Source organism: Muntiacus reevesi, chromosome 12 (genome assembly GCF_963930625.1).
Source record: "Muntiacus reevesi chromosome 12, mMunRee1.1, whole genome shotgun sequence".
Classification (NCBI taxonomy): Eukaryota; Metazoa; Chordata; class Mammalia; order Artiodactyla; family Cervidae; genus Muntiacus; species Muntiacus reevesi.
The window spans coordinates 78,422,357-78,442,364 of record NC_089260.1 but is presented as its reverse complement, the minus strand read 5'-3'; the positions used below and the strand labels follow the sequence as shown (position 1 = coordinate 78,442,364).

Here is a 20,008-nt window from a genome sequence, read left to right as displayed (position 1 = left end):
TTCTGAAACAATTGTATTTACTCTATTTTATTTCTGATTAGTTTACTCAGGCCCTCCTTCAACTCTATAACAGGTCCTACTTTCTTTCCGTGCCTGTGAGTACATCAACTTTGGCTCCAGCTTCTCCGATTCTTTTTTTTCCCCTGTAAGGTTTACTAAGCTTAATAGCAGCAGAATCTTTATAGTTATAATTTACTGATTTGAGCTACCTGTTAACCATATTTGTGGCAGTTTTTTTAATGTCCCATAACAGAAAGTTTATTTAGATCCAAAGGCATTTAATCTCATTCTGCTTGCCTTTCTTTCTGTCATTTTCATTCACTCACTCACTCCTTTATTTGGAAGTCATTTGCCAAGTGATTAAAGATGCATTCCAGACGTTTCATTGGAATAGATGAGAGGCTGATTCTTTGCTCTAGTTGCTCACGATCTAGAGAAGGGCGACAAACAGACTGAGGGAAGGTGTATGTTATGGTGGTACCATGGGAGTAAAGGAAGACCAGCTAACTAACCGCGCAAGGGGGAACCAGGGGAAGACTCTCTTAACATTCCACTTGACTTGAAAAGCTTCAGGAAAAAAGTAAACCTAGGAATCACATAGGAAATACTAATGCACATTTTTCTTACACTATTATTTCAATAATATCTATTTTTACACAATTCCCTAGTTTTTTTAAATTATCCTGTTGACAGGCTATAGTCCACATTTGTAAATGGTATGGAAAATACCAGTCATTAAATGATAATCCTTTCTCCACCCTTAATTGTTTGTTATAACATGCTATTATTTGTGATTTTTGCTTCCTTGCCTTATAAACTAATGGCTTTGTTTAAAATGAATGCATCCCAGTTCTGAAAATCTAATATGCATTGTTACATGTGAGTAATGCATGTTAAAAACCAGAATGTTGCAACAACCTGGAATGTGCTGAAGAAGATGAAAGACAGTGTCCCAAGTGCAGAAAAGAGATTTTCTGTGTGTTAAATTGAATACTTCGTGTCACCTAGCAAAGAGTTGGGAAACAAGGGGATTTCTGTTCCTGGTTGTGGGACACACGGGGAAGATTCGATTACCGCACTGGGTTACATGTCTTTGTTCACCATCAAATTTTGATTGTGTGTCTGATTTGTGTGTTACATTGTGTGACAGGACTCACTGTCCTCCATATGTAAGAGTAAGAAATGGCTGCTACCCTCAAGATGCTTGTGAGGATGTGGTAAAGGTAATGTACTTAAAACTCTACAGCAGTGTATAGGGGCTACCTTAGGGACACCACAATGAAGTGAATGTGTCAGTAAAGCAAGTCACACAAATTTTTTGGTTTCCCAGTGCGTAAAAAAGCTATGTTTACACAGTATTGTAGCCTATTGTGTGCAATAGCATTATGTCTAACAGAAGAATGTACACATTTATTTTAAAAATACTTCATTGCTAAAAATTGCTAAGCACCCTCTGAGCCTACCATCTGAGTCATCATCTTTTTGCTGGTGGAGGGTCTTTCCTCAATGTTGAAGGTGCTGGAGGACCAAGGCAGTGATTGCTGAAGATTGGGGTAGCTATGTCAATTTTTAAAAATAAGACAAGAGTGAAGTTTGCTGTAATGATCAACTTTTCCTTTCTCAGACAATTTCTCTGTGGCATGCAATGCTGTTTGATAGCATTTTACCCACAGTAGAACTTCTTCCAAAATTGGAGTCAGTCTTCTCAAATCCTGCCACTTGTTTTATCAACTTAGTTTATGTATTAATTATAGTCTAAATCCTTTGTTGTCATTTCAGTAGCCTTCACAGCATCTTCATCAGGAGTAGATTCTCTTTCAAGAGACCAGTTTCTTTGTTCATCCGTAAGAAGCAACTTCTCATCCATTAAATATCTGTTAAATGAGATTATAACAGTTCAGTCACATCTTTAGACTCCACTTCTAATTCTAGTTCTGCTTTCTACCACATCTATAGTTACTTCCTGTACTGAAGTCATACCCCTCAAAGTCATTCATGAGGGTTGGAATCCGCTTCTTCCAAAACTCCTGTTAATGTTGATATTTTGACCTCTTCTCATGAATCATGGTGTTCTTAAAGGCATCTAGAATGGCCAGTCCTTTTCAAAAGGTTTTCAGTCATCATTACTAATTTATTTATCTCTAATAAGAAACTTTAAACAATGTCTTAATTTTTAAAGTATATAAAGAGTAAAATTCTTAGCACGATTGAATTCTAGATATGATAGTTATCTATATTATTGATTGAATTAAGCAATTTAAGTATTTTTTCTCCTTCCTATATATTTTGAAACCAGTTTCTCTTAAAATCTTTCTGTTAACACTAACAATATTTAATATATCCTAATAGTCTGAAGGTAATAATGTTTTTATATCAGTGAATTTTCACATGATGATGATCTGGAAATGCTACTTACAGTAGAAAGTTTTGAATAGTAATATATGTAGAAGAGCTTTGTAAACCGTAAAATTCTCTATAAATGTTGGTTCTTCCATTTTGCAGGAGAGATGAAGGTTTTTAATTGAAGAGTTTTCCTGACATTAAATTAAATAGTACAACTTAACATGCAGTGACCTGAGTAAACAGCTATAGAAGAACATAAACCATGATTTTGAGTCTTGAATTATTGAAAAAATTAATGAGGAAGGATAATGGAAATATATCTAATGTTATTGTTAATAAGGGTAAAATATTTGGAAAACATTTATCAGCAATAACAAGTTTGTCAAATACTCCTTCCTTTTAGTTAGTGTAACTTAATTAAGGCACAATTTGGAGACATTAGCAGACTTAAAACTAATCTCTCTCTGTGTACAGTATCTAATATCTGTGAGTCAGTGGAATCTCAGTCATCCTTCTGATGTGGTAAACATTTCTGAAATGTAATGTTTGTAATGACCTTCAGCAGTTTTTGAGTCTGGTTAGAATGGTTTTGTTTGGCATGTTTTTAAAAGAAAACAGAAGTGAGACTCACATGGCTGAGGTTCAGATTCTAGCCTTCCGCCTGTGTGGCCTGTGTGGATCACTTAGCCCTTTGAATTTCAGTTTGTTCCGTTGGGTCAGCTGATCTACTGGATCCATATACTCTAGAACAAAAGTCAGGATGCATCGTCTGCCTCAGGCTGATTGAAAACGTGCTCATTTATATAAGTCATGTCAAGGATTAAAAACAAAATTATATAGTTGCTTCTGTAGAAAATTAATGGAAAAATTAAAATTACATTATTATTAGGGGTTATCCTGGAAAGGGCTTCCCAGGTGGCTCAGTGGTAAAGAATCCGCCTGCAGTGCAGAAGACATAGGTTCAGTCCCTGGGTGGGGAAGATCCCCTGGAGGAGGAAATGGCAACCTACACCAGTACGCTTGCTGGGAACTCCCATGGACAGAGGAGCCCGGCAGGCTACAGACAATCTATTGGGTTGGCCAAGAATAGGATATGATCCAGCAACTGAGCACTGAGCGCTGCCCTGGAAAGCCCAGGAAGCAGTCATCTGCAGTCCTTCCTAGTTCTGACATTCTGTGTCCTGTGCATTTTCACCTGCTGTTTAAATATCGTAGACTCTAATGGAGATATCATAGATGGAGACAATTTGTTTTGAATGACTTCCCCTGTTCGGTGTGTGTTTCTTAGTAACAGTTTATATCATGATATTTATTTGCTTAGTCAATTGTAAAATGTTATGGGAGAGGTAAAGTTGATTAAACTATTCATTCTCAACTACTCTAAAAGATAAAATGAGTCGATTTATCAGAGAGTCATTCTTGTGTGTTTATGACTATTTTATGGTGGTGGTGTTCAGTTTGTATACACAGGATGATTAAAAAAAGACAAGTAAGTACTCAGTTCTTATATTTCTATGTTCTGTTGTTTTTGCTTGGCCATGCTTGATCATTATTAAGGATATTTAGTTACAACAATGTTTCTTTATACTGTCAGTGATAGTTATGTCCTTATTTATTCACTCTAGGGTCGTGATCAGAGTTCAACTCTTGCTCAGCGCTCTATTGAACTGACTTTACCTAATCATCATGCATTTCATAGAGACTTACTCCGATATGCCAAGCTGATGGAGTGGCTAGAGAGTACGGATTATCGAAAATATGAGGGACTAACAAAGGTATGGATTTGACGTCAGTTACTCACTGAGTATAGAGCATTATCTTTTAGAATCGAGAGGTCGTGTGTTCAGTTCCGCAAGTGACATTTGAAGCACTGTTGTATGTTCTTAAAAAAGCAGCAAGTAGTTGAATTTCTTAGTGCTCATTAGCTATGGAGAACATTTTTTTTCTTTTTCATTTATTTTTATTCGTTGGAGGCTAATTACTTTACAATATTGTAGTGGTTTTTGCCGTACACTGACATGAATCAGCCATGGATTTACATGTGTTCCCCATCCTGATCCCCCCTCCCGCCTCCCTCTCCATCCCATCCCTCTGGGTCTTCCCAGTGCACCAGCCCTGAGCACCCGTCTCATGCATCCAGCCTGGGCTGGTGATCTCTTTCACCCTTGATAGTATACTTGTTTCAATGCTGTTCTCTCTGAACATCCCACCCTCGCCTTCTCCCACAGAGTCTACAATTCTGGAGAACATTTATTTTATGTACTTAGATGGAGAATAGCTAAATTTTGAACTTCAATATAGTATTAGGCCATACTGTAGCTTGAAGCATCATTTAGTTTAGTTAGTTAAATAATTATTTCCTGAGTTGCTTTATGTGCAATATAAAAACTAGAGAGTATGAAGTTATATTTTCAATGAGGCATTTGCTTTATAAGAACCTGTAATCTGTTCTTTTAAGCACATGCAGTGTGCCTCTTTATTAAGCAGACATTCCATTGTTCCAGGCACAGAGGAACATGGGTATTTCTGTTCCTGATTGTGGGACACACTAGCTGGAAAAATTGGATTATCATATTATGGTACATTTCTTTGTCACTCACCAGATTTTCACTGTGTGCCTCTTTTGTACTCACTAATCCATATGTAAGAATAAGAAGTGGCTCCCACACATGCTCCTACTTCCAGAGAGCGTCAGGTCTGCCCGGGAAGAGCAACTATCCTTAGCAGCCGGCCAGAGTTAAGTGCTGAACTGGATATGAGTTTAAATGTATAGCATGTTAGAGAAAGGAAATTCATGACCTGTAGCCACAGGAGAAAACTTCATAGAAAACATTGGACTTGACTCTTTTCCCGGGACTTTAAGAAGACCAGCCTGACTGAAGCTGAAATTCCATATTCTAGAAGAGTGAGAAGTTAGGTTGAAAAATCTGAGTCGTGAGTCCTAGCAGCATTCTTCAGACACAGGAAGAGACTTGATAGGGGAAACTAAGAACCTAATACAATAATGAACTGAAATGAAATCTTGGACGAAGAGGATGATAGTAGGAATAGAGATTATAAGTCACAAGAGAGAATCCCAAAACAAGGGACAGGATGGTGCCAGACTTGTGAGACGCAGAGATTAAAACAGTGATAAATACCACTTGGGCTTCCCAGGTGGCGCAATGATAAAAAAAAAATCCACCTGTCAATGTAGAAAATGCAGGCTTGATCCCTGGGTTGGAAAGATCCCCTGGAGAAGGAAATGGCAACCGACTGCAGTACCATTGCCTGGAGAATCCCGTGGAGAGAGGAGCCTGGTGGCCACAGTCCGTGGGGTCGCAGAGTGGGACACGACTGAGTGGCTGAGCACACACACACACGGATGGCCACAGCTGGACAAGAAAGAGCCATTCACACGTTCCCTTAGCAAACGCGCTGAGCATCTGCTGTGTGCTGACACTGTTGTATGCACGAAAGAGAACGGCGCTGAAGGAGACAGGCGAACACTTGCCTGTTCAGAGTACATATTCCAGTGGAGAAGGACCAACATAAAAGTCAACTTCATAGTCTGCTGGAAGGTACTGCTGAGAGCTCTAGAGAAAATAAAGCAGGGAATGCTAGGACATCAGAAAGGTTGCGGTTTCAAAAAGGGTGGTCCGAGAAGGCAACATTTGAGCACAAATTTTAAAGATAAGCAGGGGTGCGCAGTGGGAATTTCCGAGGAAAGCTTTCCCAGCACAGCACAAGTGCCCCAAGGCAAGAGCAACCTGGAGCACTGGAGGAGCAAGCAGGCCGTGGTGGTGGGAGCACGGCGAGTCAGGTTCAGGATGGGAGGGCGGGCGTGAGAGGTGCGGTGGGGGGCGGGGGGCGGGGCAGGGCAGATCTGGAAGGGACTGGGCACCGGTGTTGGAATTTGGTTTTTACTTGCAGAGAGATGAGGGAGGGGTGTTGATGGGCTTTGAGTAGCAGAATGACATGCTCTCATTTAGTAAACGGCCATTGTAGCAGGAACCCTTGGGCTCAGGACTCTACTGTTGTGTTGTATTCTGATTAGTTTTGAGTCAGCAGAATTCTGATTTGGAGATAGTTTACAGAAGAATATTTGCATGACTGGAATCTTTGCCTTCTGAAGTTTTAAGAGGATTAATACTGTATTTTGAATGATTAAATATTGTTACATCTTAAGAGTTTTGTGCCAACAAGTGCTTTGTCCCCTAGTGAATATTCAAATGAGTAAAATAATCAATAAGCTTTTTGCCTGATTGTGTTCTCAGTGAGTATTATTGCCGTATCTTTATATATATGTAGCTTCATGAATGTAATTTAAAGTGAAGAAGCAAGCCAGTAGCCAGTCTAGTGCTGAAGTATGGAATCATTCTCTGCTCATGGTATATTTTCAATTGACAGTATTGATGTGCTTTTTTAAATGAAATTATCTTATTTCCAAAGAATCTTGCTTTGTCTTGTGTTTGAACTTGTGACAGACCATGCAGTTTTATGCCTGATAATCTAATTTGGTTGCTCAAGTGTTTTCAAAAATAGGAATCTTATTAATATGACAAAGAAAGGAATGAAAGGAAATGGAAGGAAAGGAATGAAAAAAGGAACCTGACAAATCAGTGTTTCTTTGGTAAGAAATAATAATTAAATCCAGATGCTATTTGTACTTGATCCTTTCCATGTAGTGTGTGCTAGTGGTAAAGAACCCGCCTGCCAATGCAGGAGACATAGGAGATTCAGCTTCAGTGTCTGGCTCAGGAAGGTCCCCTGGAGAAGGAAATGGCAACCTACTCCAGTATTCTTGCCTGGAGAATTCCATGGACAGAGGAGCCTGGTGAGCTCTAGTCCATAGGGCTGCAAAGAGTTGAACCTGATTGAAGTGACGTAGCACTCACCTTTGTACTTGGTTATTTGTACCCAGCTCACACTTTTTGGCAGGACCAGGAAAAGCTTGTCTTCATTTCTTTAGGGAAAAGAATAACTAGGCCCTGCCCCAACTCTACTTACGGCTGAATCTAAGCAAACCCCTGATTTGGGGTGTATGTAATTTAGAGCCTAAGGAAAATAGAGGTGCGTTGGGCATGTAATAAGCTCGGCTGCCCAGAATCCCTTCTGCCTAGCTGGGGCAGTAGAGCATGTAGAGCAGTTGAGCAGGGAGATGGTTTATCCTTGTTTAGGTAGGAACAATCTTTCCTCTCCCAATAGCCCCTTGAGGCCGACACATTGTCTCAGCCTCAGTCCTATATTTGTAAATATAGAAAATAAAACATGGTGTTATCTGTAAGACTCTAAAGTGAGCACAAGAAAAAGTTGGAAATACTGCCTGAGATAACAGTATTTAAGCTCAAGATAGTTGGATTTTAAGTTAGGTGCTGTATACAGGATGCTAAGAGAAATAAATACTCCCAGTGAGAAGCTTCTCTCTGAATTCAGTAAGTGAATGAGCTGGGAGTCACGCCTGTCTGTGGGCTTCCCCACCTGTGGGTTCTGTTGAGAACCTGGGGGAAGGTGTTCAGTCATTTCAATTGTATTGAAAAAGAAGGTGATTTTCAGTAGTCTGCTCAAATCACTGTTTTAAAAATAGCGACTGTTTAAATTGCTTGGGTAGTAGTGTGCACTTAGTTTGGGTATTGGAATGCAGTCTGTTATATTGAGTGAGTTGAGTAGAAATCTAATGAAGATTTTATGAATTATAAGTTGGTCAGCCATTTACATTGATTTCCAGTGATCAGTGTTTTTGTGATAATTTAAAATTCAACGAATGAGATGCTGAAAAGTGAAATAGCTGAATGAAATAGGAATAATTTTAGTGTCTTTTTAGCTTTAGATTTGCTTTTAAAGTTACACACAAAGATCACAGGAAAAAATTTCCTATTTAACTTTCCTTACGGAGAATCTGTGGGAAATGTATGTGGCATGCAAATTGGAAAAAAGAAGGCTCTATATTATGTTTCATCCAAAAATTTTTTATAAGGACATATCTATCAATAAAATATCTAAATATATATAAATATATCTAATATATTTTTATATACTTATAAAATAACTTAAAAAAATCAATAATGAACTATGAGTCAGTATACAAATAATTTAAGTGATATACCTTTGAAAGTTACATCTGATGTTTAAAGCAAAGTAAACTGTTCTAAAACTGGATGTGTTTGAAATTGAAGTGTAGATTTCATGATAAATTTAAAAGAATAACTAGGCATAGGAGTTTTTCTGCTGTGGATTTATTTAAATTTAGTGAAACTCTACATAAGGCATTTAACATAGGATTTGGAAAAATACATGGCCTCCCGCTGTTGACTCTTTCATCAGGGTATAAAATATTTTTGTATGATAATAAGCATAGATGATGAGGGAATGAGTTTGCATGTTAAATAATAGATGTTTTCATTTGAACTAGAATAAATTTTGTTTTTTAAAAAGAAATCATTTGATTATGAAAACTGTAAGATGTGGTAATTAAATTCTTATGAGAGTAACCTATTTGGGGCTAATTTACTACCCCATGCTGGCAAGGTATGGTAAAACTCAGTGTCCTGCTTCAGTGTCATTGATCCTGTCTGTTGGTATAATAATTTTTGAAACAGCATGGCATTATGGAAGAAGAGTTAAAAGATTCCCTTATTCTTTAGCACTGTAATTTTACCCTTAGGAAATTATTCCAAGAAAGCAGTTCATTAGAGATGAAAAGCTTGTTGTAACATTGTCTATCACAGCAAAACATCAAAACCAATTATGTAGTCTGTGTTAGGAGGTTGGTTTACTAAACTGAACATCAGCAGAGCATAATACTGTGCAGTCATTAGCATATGACCTGGAAAAGCGTGATTGTGCTGCCCCAAACACCCAGTATCGTATGAATGCAGCTATGTTTAAAATACATGAAAGGTAATGTGTAAATTACCATCGGATCATTGAAAAAGCAAGAGAGTTCCAGAAAAACATCTACTGCTGCTTTACTGACTACGCCAAAGCCTTTGACTGTGTGGATTACCAAACTGTGAAAAATTCTTCAAAAGATAGGAGTAGCAGACCACGTTATTTGCCTCTCAAGAAATCCGTATGCAGGTCAGATAGCAACGGTTAGAACTGAACATGGAACAACAGACTGGTTCCAAATCAGGAAAGGAGTATATCAAGGTTGTATACTGTCACCCTGCTTATTTAACTTATATGCAGAGTACATCGTTTGAAATGCTGGGCTTCGTGAAGCACAAACTGGAATCAGGATTGCCAGGAGAAATATCAAAATCCTCAGATAAGCAGATGACACCAGCCTTATGGCAGAAAGTGAAGAACTAAAGAGCCTCTTGATGAAAGTGAAAGAGGAGAGTGAAAAAGTTGGCTTAAAACTCAACATTCAGAAAACTAAGATCATGGCATCTGGTCCCATCACTTCATGGCAAATAAATGGGGAGACAATGGAAGCAGTGAGAGACTTTATTTTGGGGGGCTCCAAAATCACTGCAGGTGGTGATTACAGCCATGAAATTAAAAGAGGCTTGCTCCTTGGGAGAAAAGCTATGACCAACCTAGACAGCATATTAAAAAACTGAGACATTACTTTGCCAACAAAGGTCCATTTAGTCAAGGCTATGACTTTTCCAGTAGTTATGTATGGGTGTGAGAGTTGGACTGTAAAGAAAGCTGAGCACCGAAGAATTGATGCTTTTGAACTGTGGTGTTGGAGAGGATTCTTGAGAGTCCCTCGTACAGCAAGGAGATACAACCAGTCAATCCTAAAGGAAATCAGTCCTGAATATTCATTGAAACAACTGATATTGAAGCTGAAACTCCAATACTTTGGCCACCTGATGCGTAGAAGTGACTCATTTGAAAAGACCCTGATGCTGGGAAAGATTGAAGACTGGAGGAGAAGGGGACAACAGAAGATGAGACGGCTGGATGGCATCACCGACTCAATGGACATGAGTTTGAGCAGGCTTCGGGAGTTGGTGATGGACAGGGAGGCCTGGCATGCTGCAGTCCATGGGGTTGCAAAGAGTCGTACTTGACTGAGCAACTGAACTGAACTGAAAGTATAAAAGTGAAAATGTGAGTGTGATTATTCAACTTCATATTTTTACAAACTGTTAATATTATGATGCCAGTTCAGTTTTTTTAAAAGATGGAAAATAGCCTTCTTGTGTCCTATGAAATGCATCAAATATTTTCAGACCACAAAATTGAAAACAAGCACAAAGGATATGGGGGGATTGAGAAATGGAAATTGTTATACTTGTTTTATTAATGAGTATGTGTTGTTTTCACTTTTAAGAATTGCATGGATTGTTTGTCATGACTCTGTGAGAGAGAAATTAAAGATGTCTTTGAAGTTGCAAAGATCAAGATGACTGGCACAACTAAAGAAAGCAAGAAGCTTGGTAAGCTTAGGCACCTCAGTCCCCTTGTTTTCTCTTCTACTAAAAATTATTTATCTGTGACACATAATTTTAAGACTTTTTAGGCAAGGTGGAAGGAGATACAATAGAATTAGTAAAAGAATAAATCTAATGCATTGGTTTGATTTATAGGTTTTTCATGGAACAAGTATGTCTCTAAAGCCTTATTTTTACTAATTAAAATTCTGCAGTATGTGAACTTGACAGCAATTGTATATACATGCCGTGTCTAATAAAAGTACAGCGCAGACGCGGAACCCGTGAATACGGAGGACCAACCATGGGACTTGAGCATCCATGGATTTTGGTGTCCACCACTGGTGCTGGAACCAACCCTGCACAGATACCAGGGACAGCTGTGTATAGTCACAGCAGCAGCAGTTGGCCAGAGAATGAAGTGCAGTCTGGAGAGAAAGTACTAGATTAAGAGACAGATGTTGGAAGTTCAGTTTCTGATTTCCTAAAAGACCTTTTGTACCAGTTGGAGGCAAGTCTGTGATCTCTTAAGTCATTGCACTCCACAGGGAAGTGAAGTGATGCCTGGCTTCTTACTTGTCACTGGCTATTTTGAATCAAAAAGAAAGTTGCTAAGTGTTTTCTCCCCTGTGAAGGGGCTGTAAAAATGTCACCAAAATTTCTCCTGTAATTATACTTTATTTTTCCAAAGAGTTATTTTTGAAACAAGAGGGGTTTTTGTTGCTTCTAAATATGTTAAATAAACAAAAAACTTGATTTAAAAGGATAACCAGTGAAAGTATCAAGTTGCAAGGAAATGATTTGCCGAGGCCACGTTCTGCTCTTGCATGTACCCATCTCTGGGCTTTTTGGATGGAGTTCTGTGCCTGTCGGAGTCAGAACCTGGCCTTAAATGGCTACAGTGTGTCCTCTGTGTCTGCATAGCTCCCCTTTAGAACCATGAGTGTAGCATTTGCTTGTTGAAAGGAGCCTGTGCCCTGATTGAAATTGATAGCTCGTCTTTCCATTCTTTTCTTTAGGACAAAGAAGACTATCTTTAGTAGTGGGTAATTATTTTGTGATTCACTGGTTTGTGGTTTGTTTTTGTTTTTAATACAACACTAATATATTGGTGATACTAGTTCCGATTTTTTAAATGGTTTGAATCTGTGTATTACACTTTGGTAAAGATACTGATAAAAATATTGGGACAATAGGCTTTTGGAAACAGAAATGCTAACTCATCCTAAAGGTTACTTGTTCTTAAACGGTGTGTTTATATCCTTGTTAATGTTTCACCATGGATATGTTAAATTGAAGAAGGAATTCATAGGGCCTGGACTCCATCTCAGGCCTGTCCGTGCTGATCGTGCTCGGCTGCCTCTCCAGTGGACTCTGAACTCTCTGCTTAGTGCCTGTGGGAACGACAATGGAAGGATAAGACCCCCTCCAGACAGGGGAATCTTGAAGATCACATCCAGGTTGCTCATTGCCTAAGAGGAAGCATACCGTAATCACCCCTGTCTCCGGACAGGTCATAAACTTTTCCTGTATCTATCAGGATGTAATCACAGGCTTATCGATTATTAACTGGTTGGAATGTAACTCCGGGCTTATTGACTATTGACTGAACACACAACACTTGAATGATGGGGTTATTGTAGTTGTATTTACCCTACCTTTGTTTATGTAAGTCTCAACGGAATTGAGGTGGTGGGTTTGGACACGTACACATGGGGTAGGTGGTGGGGTTTGGACACGTACACATGGGGTAGGTGGTGGATTTGGACACGTACACATGGGGTATAAAAGATTTTCACAAATGCTGGACGGGGTCCTTGGCTAAGAGGAGACTCTGCCTTGGGCCCGCCGGTGTAATAAACTGCACTCCACTATCTGCATTGTCCTTCTGAGTGAGTCTGTTTCCCGGAAAGCGTGGCTATAACAAAATCAGTTTTTCTTTTTAGTAAACAACATATTAATACAGTTACATGTTTAATGTTTTCATTTAGTATATTTGTCATCACTTGCTACTGCAGTAAAAGGGAAATCTTTCTAAAACTACCTCCTTGGGAGGTTATTAATGCCCCTGTCATAATATTAATTTATCAAGCTTAAGATTCTCATTGAGATAAATGACATAATTGGAATATAATTTAAATCAAATACAATACTATCTTAATGGTATCATTGCATTAACCTAAAACCTTAATTTTTTTCTTATTTTTTGAAGTTCTTAAATTATCTTGTTAAAAAATTTTTAATTAACCTAAGACAAGTTTAGAAGATACTTTTAAAACAGGGTTAAGATTACATGTCTCGTATGTATCCATTAAGTAGTAAGAAATAGGAGAGTAACCAAAAAATTATAGTTTCTATTACTTTGATGTTATCAGTTACAAGAAAGGAAAAACTAAATAATAAACAGAATTCAGAGGATAAAAACTATTTTGTTCATCTTTGAAAATGTAGCTTGTTGGTCAACATTTAAAAATAAATTTCAAGTTAAATACAAATGACTTCAGAAGTTCTAAATAGATAGAATGTAAACTTTTTAAAGATACCTTTTCAAGGATTCGAATTATGTTTAAATCAGTTCTTAATAGTAATTACAGTTAAAAGAGAAACCTAAAATTTGGGGAAGGTAAATTTTCAATGGCTCAAAATTAAGGAATTATGAATAAAATTTTAAATTTGTTTTGTTTTTTCCTTGCTCTGAAAATGCTGCATCCGAGATACTAACAAAAATAGAAAGTCAGCGGCGGGCGGTTAAAAAAAAAAAAAGAATAGAAAGTCAGATTGAATGTATTTTACAAAAGGAAATTGTGTATAGTCATAGAGATTCAGGGGAATTCTCTCTTTTTGAACCATTCTTTACTCAAGTCTTTAACATCTACTTAGTTTAGATAATTTAAAACAACGTTAAAATGCCAGTAAAGCACTTTTTCTTTGTGGTAAGGTTTTTATAAAACCTTTGCCTTTCTAAGGTCAGAAGGTTACCCTGATACTCTCAGAGGTGTGGGATTGTCCTCCCGAGATTGATACTTTGGTGTTTTGTTTTTCTTCTGTATTCCTCAGATGTACTGAATGAAAAGACAGGCAAAGGATATCTAGTAATAATTTTTTAAATTGCCCATTTTTTTTCTTTTTACTACTAAGATAAGACACACAAGTATTAGTTGAGTCCATTTACATAATAACTTCCTTATCTTTAGTAATCCAAAACTTAAAAAATGATATGCCAAGCACATTTTTTCCAGTGTTTGTCCACTGAAATTAAGAAATCTTGTTGACTCCAAAGGGAGTCTTGAACACAAGACTACATTCAGTCCTGAGTGGATGATTCATTCAGTAAATGTTTATTAATTACCTATTACATGATAATCGCTGCTCGATACTGAGAATGCAGCAATGAGCAAAGACCCTACCCTCTTGGTGCTTGTACTCTAGCAGAAATTGTTTAAGGATATTTAAAATTTACCAGAATATTGTTACTTCTTGCTGATAAATAATATAGACTTTTTTATGAGCCCAAATAGGGCACTAGTAGTATTTATTAACTACTTTAAAAAAGAAAACTATATGCAGAATCAGGCTTTGCTCTGAAACTGGTGAACTTAGTAGAGTGACACCTTAAGATCGCCAGCAGGTACTGTTCAGATTGACAAGCTAGTGGCTCCAGTGCATCCCCCGCTCCTGGTTGCTGTGTGTCCAGCCTTATCATTTCATATTCCTTTAAACTTCAGGCAGACAAGGCTAGGGAGATTGACATGTTTTTGGTGTGGCAAATTAGTAGTTTATACTCGAGCTTTTGCCTAGCAATAGCAACTATCACTATCCCTGTTTGGCAGGAGTTGACACCTTGTTTTCCGTTTCTTAAATATTTCTAGAGTTATATTCATTAATTTTCTGTTTTATTCTATAATTTCTTTCTTTGCCATTCAAGTTAGATTCTCATTTGGGTTTAGAATGTTTCACAAAACGATCTCTACAATTGATCGAACAAATACTAAAGAGAGGTTTTAGATAAAGGAAATGCCAAATGACCCTGAAAGAACTCCAATTCCCACATTAGACCTGTCTCTCAGCTTTACCCTTCTACCTACCCATCTCCCAATAATTAGTGTTTTGATACATGTGTTTTATTCTCAGTGTTCACAGAGCCAGCTAAGTTACTAAACAGTTTAGCTTATTATTTCTAAAATGGTTTTAAAACTCTACTCATAATTTTTTTTATCAGAGGGAGTATAAAATTATTTAGTACAGTGGAGATTCCTTCCAAGAGCTTTCAGTGAATACAGGATTGTTAATGCATTTAATGTATAAATGTGCAAGTTCTTTCTATTAAATTTTCACTGTATTAAATTATTTACTTGAACTCTGTTTTCTTCAGAAATCAGAACTTGGAAGTGTAGTCTTTAAATTTAAGTACATCAGCTTAGGAGACTTAAAAGTGTGGGGGAGGTTTACAAATGTAGATATTTTTACCTGAATATTTGCATCAAATAGTACATTAAAAGACTAGTAAAGGTTTTTCTGTCATGTAATTTCTCAAGCAGTAGCTGACCAACTAAACATATGTTGCCTCTCTCGTTGCTTGATGCTCCTGGTTCTTTGCATGTGTCTTTTCAACTAGAGCTTTAACTTCCTCTTGTGCGCGGTTTGTGCAGATTGCAGCTTGCTAACTTGTCTTTGTCTGTGACGCTTGCAGCCTAACCCGTCGCAGCCACACTGCCTGGAAAGGCAGTGCTGTCAGACGGGAAGCCGAGAGTGGGCGTGCTCGGCGTGTCAGCAGGTGCTCTCAGTGCGTGTGTGTGTCTAGGAGCCAGTCGTTCATCCTGGAGAAGCTGCGCCAGAAACACTGCTTGCTCTGGGTTGCCAGGGCTTGGCCAGAAAGAAAACCAACAGAAAGGAAGTGGGATGACTGCATCCAAGAAATGTGTGGCATGGTTAAACATGTATGGTGGGTAGTCAGAAACTTATAAAAAGTCTTAACCGTTATACTTTTGTTTTCAGGCTGTGTTTAGAAACTATAAAATTTCTTGTACGTATGGTCAGATTTTGCATAATGAAACCAAAGTTTGTCTCTAACTAACTGTATATCATATTTGTTGTTGTTATTTTTTACTTTACATATACAAATATGATTTGTATATCATATTTTTTATCACTTATTTTATTATTTGTCCCTTCTGACCATCAGTGAATAATACAGGTTTAGCTGAGAAATAGTCAAGAAGAATAAAAATGTTTTACTGTTTAAATTTAATTCTGAATAGAAACATCACATTTTCTTGTAAAAATAGAATCCTTTAATAGTTTGGTGTATGTAGGATATTGTGCAGACATATTGTTCTCATTTTTCCTCATAGCTATGATAGATACCTATGTTTATACCTAAACTCAGATGTCCCATATTAATATAGTTAACTATGTATGTGTTATGTTAGTTGTATTTTAAATACAACAAATATTCAGGGTTTTGTTTTTGTTGTTAGTTTTTCTCTTTTCGTTTTGTTTAGTTTTTAAAAGAACTTTAATCAATTCACTTGCTGAAAAAACAGGAATGTCTGAGTTCAGGAATGTATTAAGTTGAGTCATGTGTAATTGACGTTTTTAGTAGGACAAGATTAATTGAGTGTTGGTAGTTTCATGTGGTTCAGCCTAATATGTTGATTCAATGTAGAGGCAAATAATATTGGAATATGGCAGTTTTTTTCTAGAAATACAATCATTATGTTAGCTAGTATTCTAGGGGGTCAGTGACTTTCATCCATAGTCATGTCTTCTGAGTGGAAAAGAACTCCTCATCTACTTTTGAAAAATCATCAGACAACTGTGATGAGACTGGGCAGGGCACAGTGTGATCTCTAAGATCCCTTTCAGTCTTATTCTGTGATTCTGTATGATTTCACCTATCTTTACATAGGCTCAGAAGTAGAACACAAATCTTAATGAAAGAGGAAGACACTCTACATCCTCTTCATGTGGCAGAGTTGTGCCCTAACCCATATGAGCCCCAGAAGAGCAGGACAGCAGAAGGGAGCCCTGATGGATGCCATGAACCTTTCATTCGTGAAGGTCACAGCTTTTAAAGGTTTATCATTTCCCAGGTCTTCACGGGAGTTCCGGGAAATTAACCGGGTCTACTTCCAGTCTAAATAAGCTCAGTGTTCAGAGCTCCGGGAACCACCGGTCTCAGTCATCTTCCTTGCTGGACATGGGAAACATGTCGGCCTCTGATCTCGATGTCGCCGACAGAGCCAGGTTTGATAAGGTAAGATAAAATGACGCATGTTTCTTAAACATTACTGTCAGTTTTCTAGCACCAGTTTGTTACTGCTTTAATTGTGTTCAAAGATTTGGGCTCTATTGACTCTTTTAATTAACCGTGTCTTACTTTCCATTTCTGAATCTAAAAAAAAAAAAATAATAACTGGTCAAATGGCAACTGAAATGTGATTCATCAATTAAATGACATAACAGCTTTATTAAAATTTGTTATAAATCATAAAGAGCTTGCATTGTCAATCCAGTTATTTGAGTGACTACAAAGAGGAAACAACTTTTATGAAGCTAAATTGTTTAAATAAAGTTTTATCACTCTGTTCCTCTTTCCAGATTCCAAGTGAGTAATTGTTGTCAGTTTTGTTTTAGGTATGTTCTGACCCTGTTATGCCTCATCAATACTGCATTGTCTTGTCAATCTTGGAAGTATTTGTTTGGGGGATTCTATTAAGATTATAGATAAAGCTTCCCTGGTTGCTGCAGAAAAGTGATTAAATGTGGAATGTTATTTTAAGCGTTTTGTTCAGTTCTTTGTAGAATCATTTTGGTTTTCTTCAGATCTTTGAACAGGTACTGAGTGAACTGGAGCCCCTGTGTCTGGCAGAACAAGACTTCATAAGTAAATTTTTCAAACTACAGCGACATCAGAGTATGCCTGGAACTGTGGTATGGGTGACATTTATTTACTAGCTCATATTTGTGATCTATATCATAATTAGCCTAATCATTATGTTGTCATAATTTCAATATCAGAACAGAAAGAATTTACATTGTAAGGATTTTTTAAGTAATTTTTATCATATAAGATAATAAAAAAAAGGATAGTGTTTGGGCATCTAATCTAATATTCTAGACTATCTTAGGCCTAAACATTCTCCAAATTGATGAGTGGGGGAAATGTCTGAGTTTACTTGGCAAAAAATATTTTTAAAAAGCAAATTTATTGTTTTAGTGATCAAGAAAAAGTAAATAGAATTAAAAAATTACAATGATGTTTTAATGTATATTTGTTGTTATTTAGTCACTAAGTCGTGTCTGACTCTTTGCAACCCCGTGGACTGTAGCCCACCAGGTTTCTCTCTCCATGGGATTCCCCAGGCAAGAATACTGGAGTGGATTGCCAGTTCCTTCACCAGGGGATCTTCCCAACCCAGGGATTGAACCCGTGGCTCCTGCATTGGCAGGCAGATTTCTTTCCTGCTGAGCCACCAGGGAAGCCCCCATGGTCTTAAAAAATAAATGAAAGCAAGCAAGAGAAAAATGGAGAGCCTCAAATCAGAATCTTTCTTATGGCTTTCTTACTATGAGACTGAGAGAGTAACAGGCGGGAAGGCCAAGGGTCTCCAAATGGAGGAATGAGGCTGTAAGTGCCAGACATTTTTATCTCTTCTAACCGGCAGAAAATGAAGAAGGAATTCATAGGGCCTGGACTCCATCTCAGGCCTGTCCGTGCTGATCGTGCTCGGCTGCCTCTCCAGTGGACTCTGAACTCTCTGCTTAGTGCCTGTGGGAACGACAATGGAAGGATAAGACCCCCTCCGGACAGGGGAACCTTGAAGATCATATCCAGGTTACTCATCGCCTAAGAGAAAAGAGACACTAATCACCCCTGACACTATCTATCAGAATGTAAGCACAGGCTTATCGGTTATTAACTGTTTGGAATGTAACTGCAGGCTGATTGATTATTGACTGTTTGAACACATAACACGGGAATGATGGGGTTATTGTAGTTGTATTTACCCTGCCTTTGTTTATGTAAGTCTCAAGGGAATTGAGGTGGTGGGTTTGGACACGTACACATGGGGTATAAAAGATTTTCACAAATGCTGGACGGGGTCCTTGGCTAAGAGGTGACTCTGCCTTGGGCCCGCCGGTGTAATAAACTGCACTCCACTATCTGCATTGTCCTTCTGAGTGAGTCTGTTTCCCGGAAAGCGTGGCTATAACATTTGGTGCGTTGGCTGGGAAACTCCTCGCTTTGAGGAGACAGGTCTCATTTGAGGCCACCCCGAGGCTTTGTAGCTTGAATCTCCTAGAGGGGGGAAGGCGCCTCGCCCCTCTGGAAGGATTCTGCTTTTCAACGCCCGGACCTTTCACGTAAGCAGGTAGTGGACGGCAGCAGGGGAACTGAGCGCTCAGGTGAGGAGGAGCCCACCCAGCAGGGTGGAAGAGGGGGCCTGATCACCCCCCTGGGAGGGACTAGAAGGAGCGGGGACCCACAGGAGCCTGGAATAGGCAGGTGGCGATTGCTTGGTACACAGGTTGACGAGCGTGCTAGGGTTTAAGAAGGAAATTTGTGAAGGACATTTAGGAGGTGTGTCCACGCCGTCTCGGGGAAAATTATTACCAAGCGATCGCCAGGGGATTCTTAGGATAAGAAACTGGTCCGTGTATGCTCGTATTCTGTCCTCCCCCAGGAGGTGTCCCGTCTGCTGTGAAATTCTTGACCCCCTCGGAATTGTTAGGCTAGAAGGAGGGGGATACAGAAGTGAGTATGAATTGGCTTTTCCGGAGATGGCCTGGGACATGAGATATTTAACCCATCTGTGTTTTCATCCGCACCTGATCAAGCCCACCAAGGCAGAATGGACTTTAAGGGAGAAACAGTCTCGGACCATGTGATGTTCTGGTTCAGCTGTGCTGACCGGCAGGTGAAGACACGCCAAACCCCCTTCTCCCTCTGGGGTCTGGCAGGTAAGGCTCTTCTCTCCCCAATTAGAAAGGAGGCAGAATGGCAATTTAAGTGTCACTGAGTGGAAATATGAGAAGTACATAGGGTACTGAGAACTTCGTAGACAGAACGAAAAGGAAAAGTAGAAGAAGGTCCGAGAAGGTAAGCGAGATGGGGGAAAGTGAATCTAAGGCAACTGTATTGGAGTGCATGATTAAAAATTTAAAGAAGGGATTAGGAGGAGACTATGGGGTGAAGATGAAGCCTAACTGCCTCCACATACTCTGTGAGGTCGAATGGACCCCAATGGGAGCAGGATGGCCACCAGAGAACACCGTGAACTTAAAAATAATGG

At 38.6% G+C, this 20,008-nt stretch overlaps 1 protein-coding gene across 3 annotated transcripts; it reads left to right on the top strand.

Moving 5' to 3' along the window:
* Nucleotides 1–520: 520 nt before the first annotated feature.
* Nucleotides 521–19,535, top strand: LOC136145154 (exocyst complex component 1-like). 3 transcript variants are annotated; one of them, XR_010658704.1, is made up of 5 exons: nucleotides 521–4,118; nucleotides 10,613–10,718; nucleotides 15,403–16,968; nucleotides 17,538–17,645; nucleotides 18,044–18,331. XR_010658704.1 is itself a non-coding variant. In XM_065903408.1 (5 exons), exons 2-5 carry the CDS (start codon nucleotides 10,685–10,687, stop codon nucleotides 18,563–18,565), a joined length of 492 nt encoding a protein of 163 aa, XP_065759480.1. In that variant the 5' UTR covers nucleotides 530–4,118; nucleotides 10,613–10,684; the 3' UTR covers nucleotides 18,566–19,535. The 3 variants fall into 3 exon arrangements, 1 of the variants encoding a protein (XP_065759480.1); XR_010658703.1 differs by lacking the exon at nucleotides 18,044–18,331 and adding an exon at nucleotides 18,380–19,533 and having other exon boundaries at nucleotides 529–4,118; nucleotides 16,621–16,968; XM_065903408.1 differs by lacking the exon at nucleotides 18,044–18,331 and adding an exon at nucleotides 18,380–19,535 and having other exon boundaries at nucleotides 530–4,118; nucleotides 16,805–16,968.
* The last annotated feature ends 473 nt before the right edge of the window (nucleotides 19,536–20,008 follow it).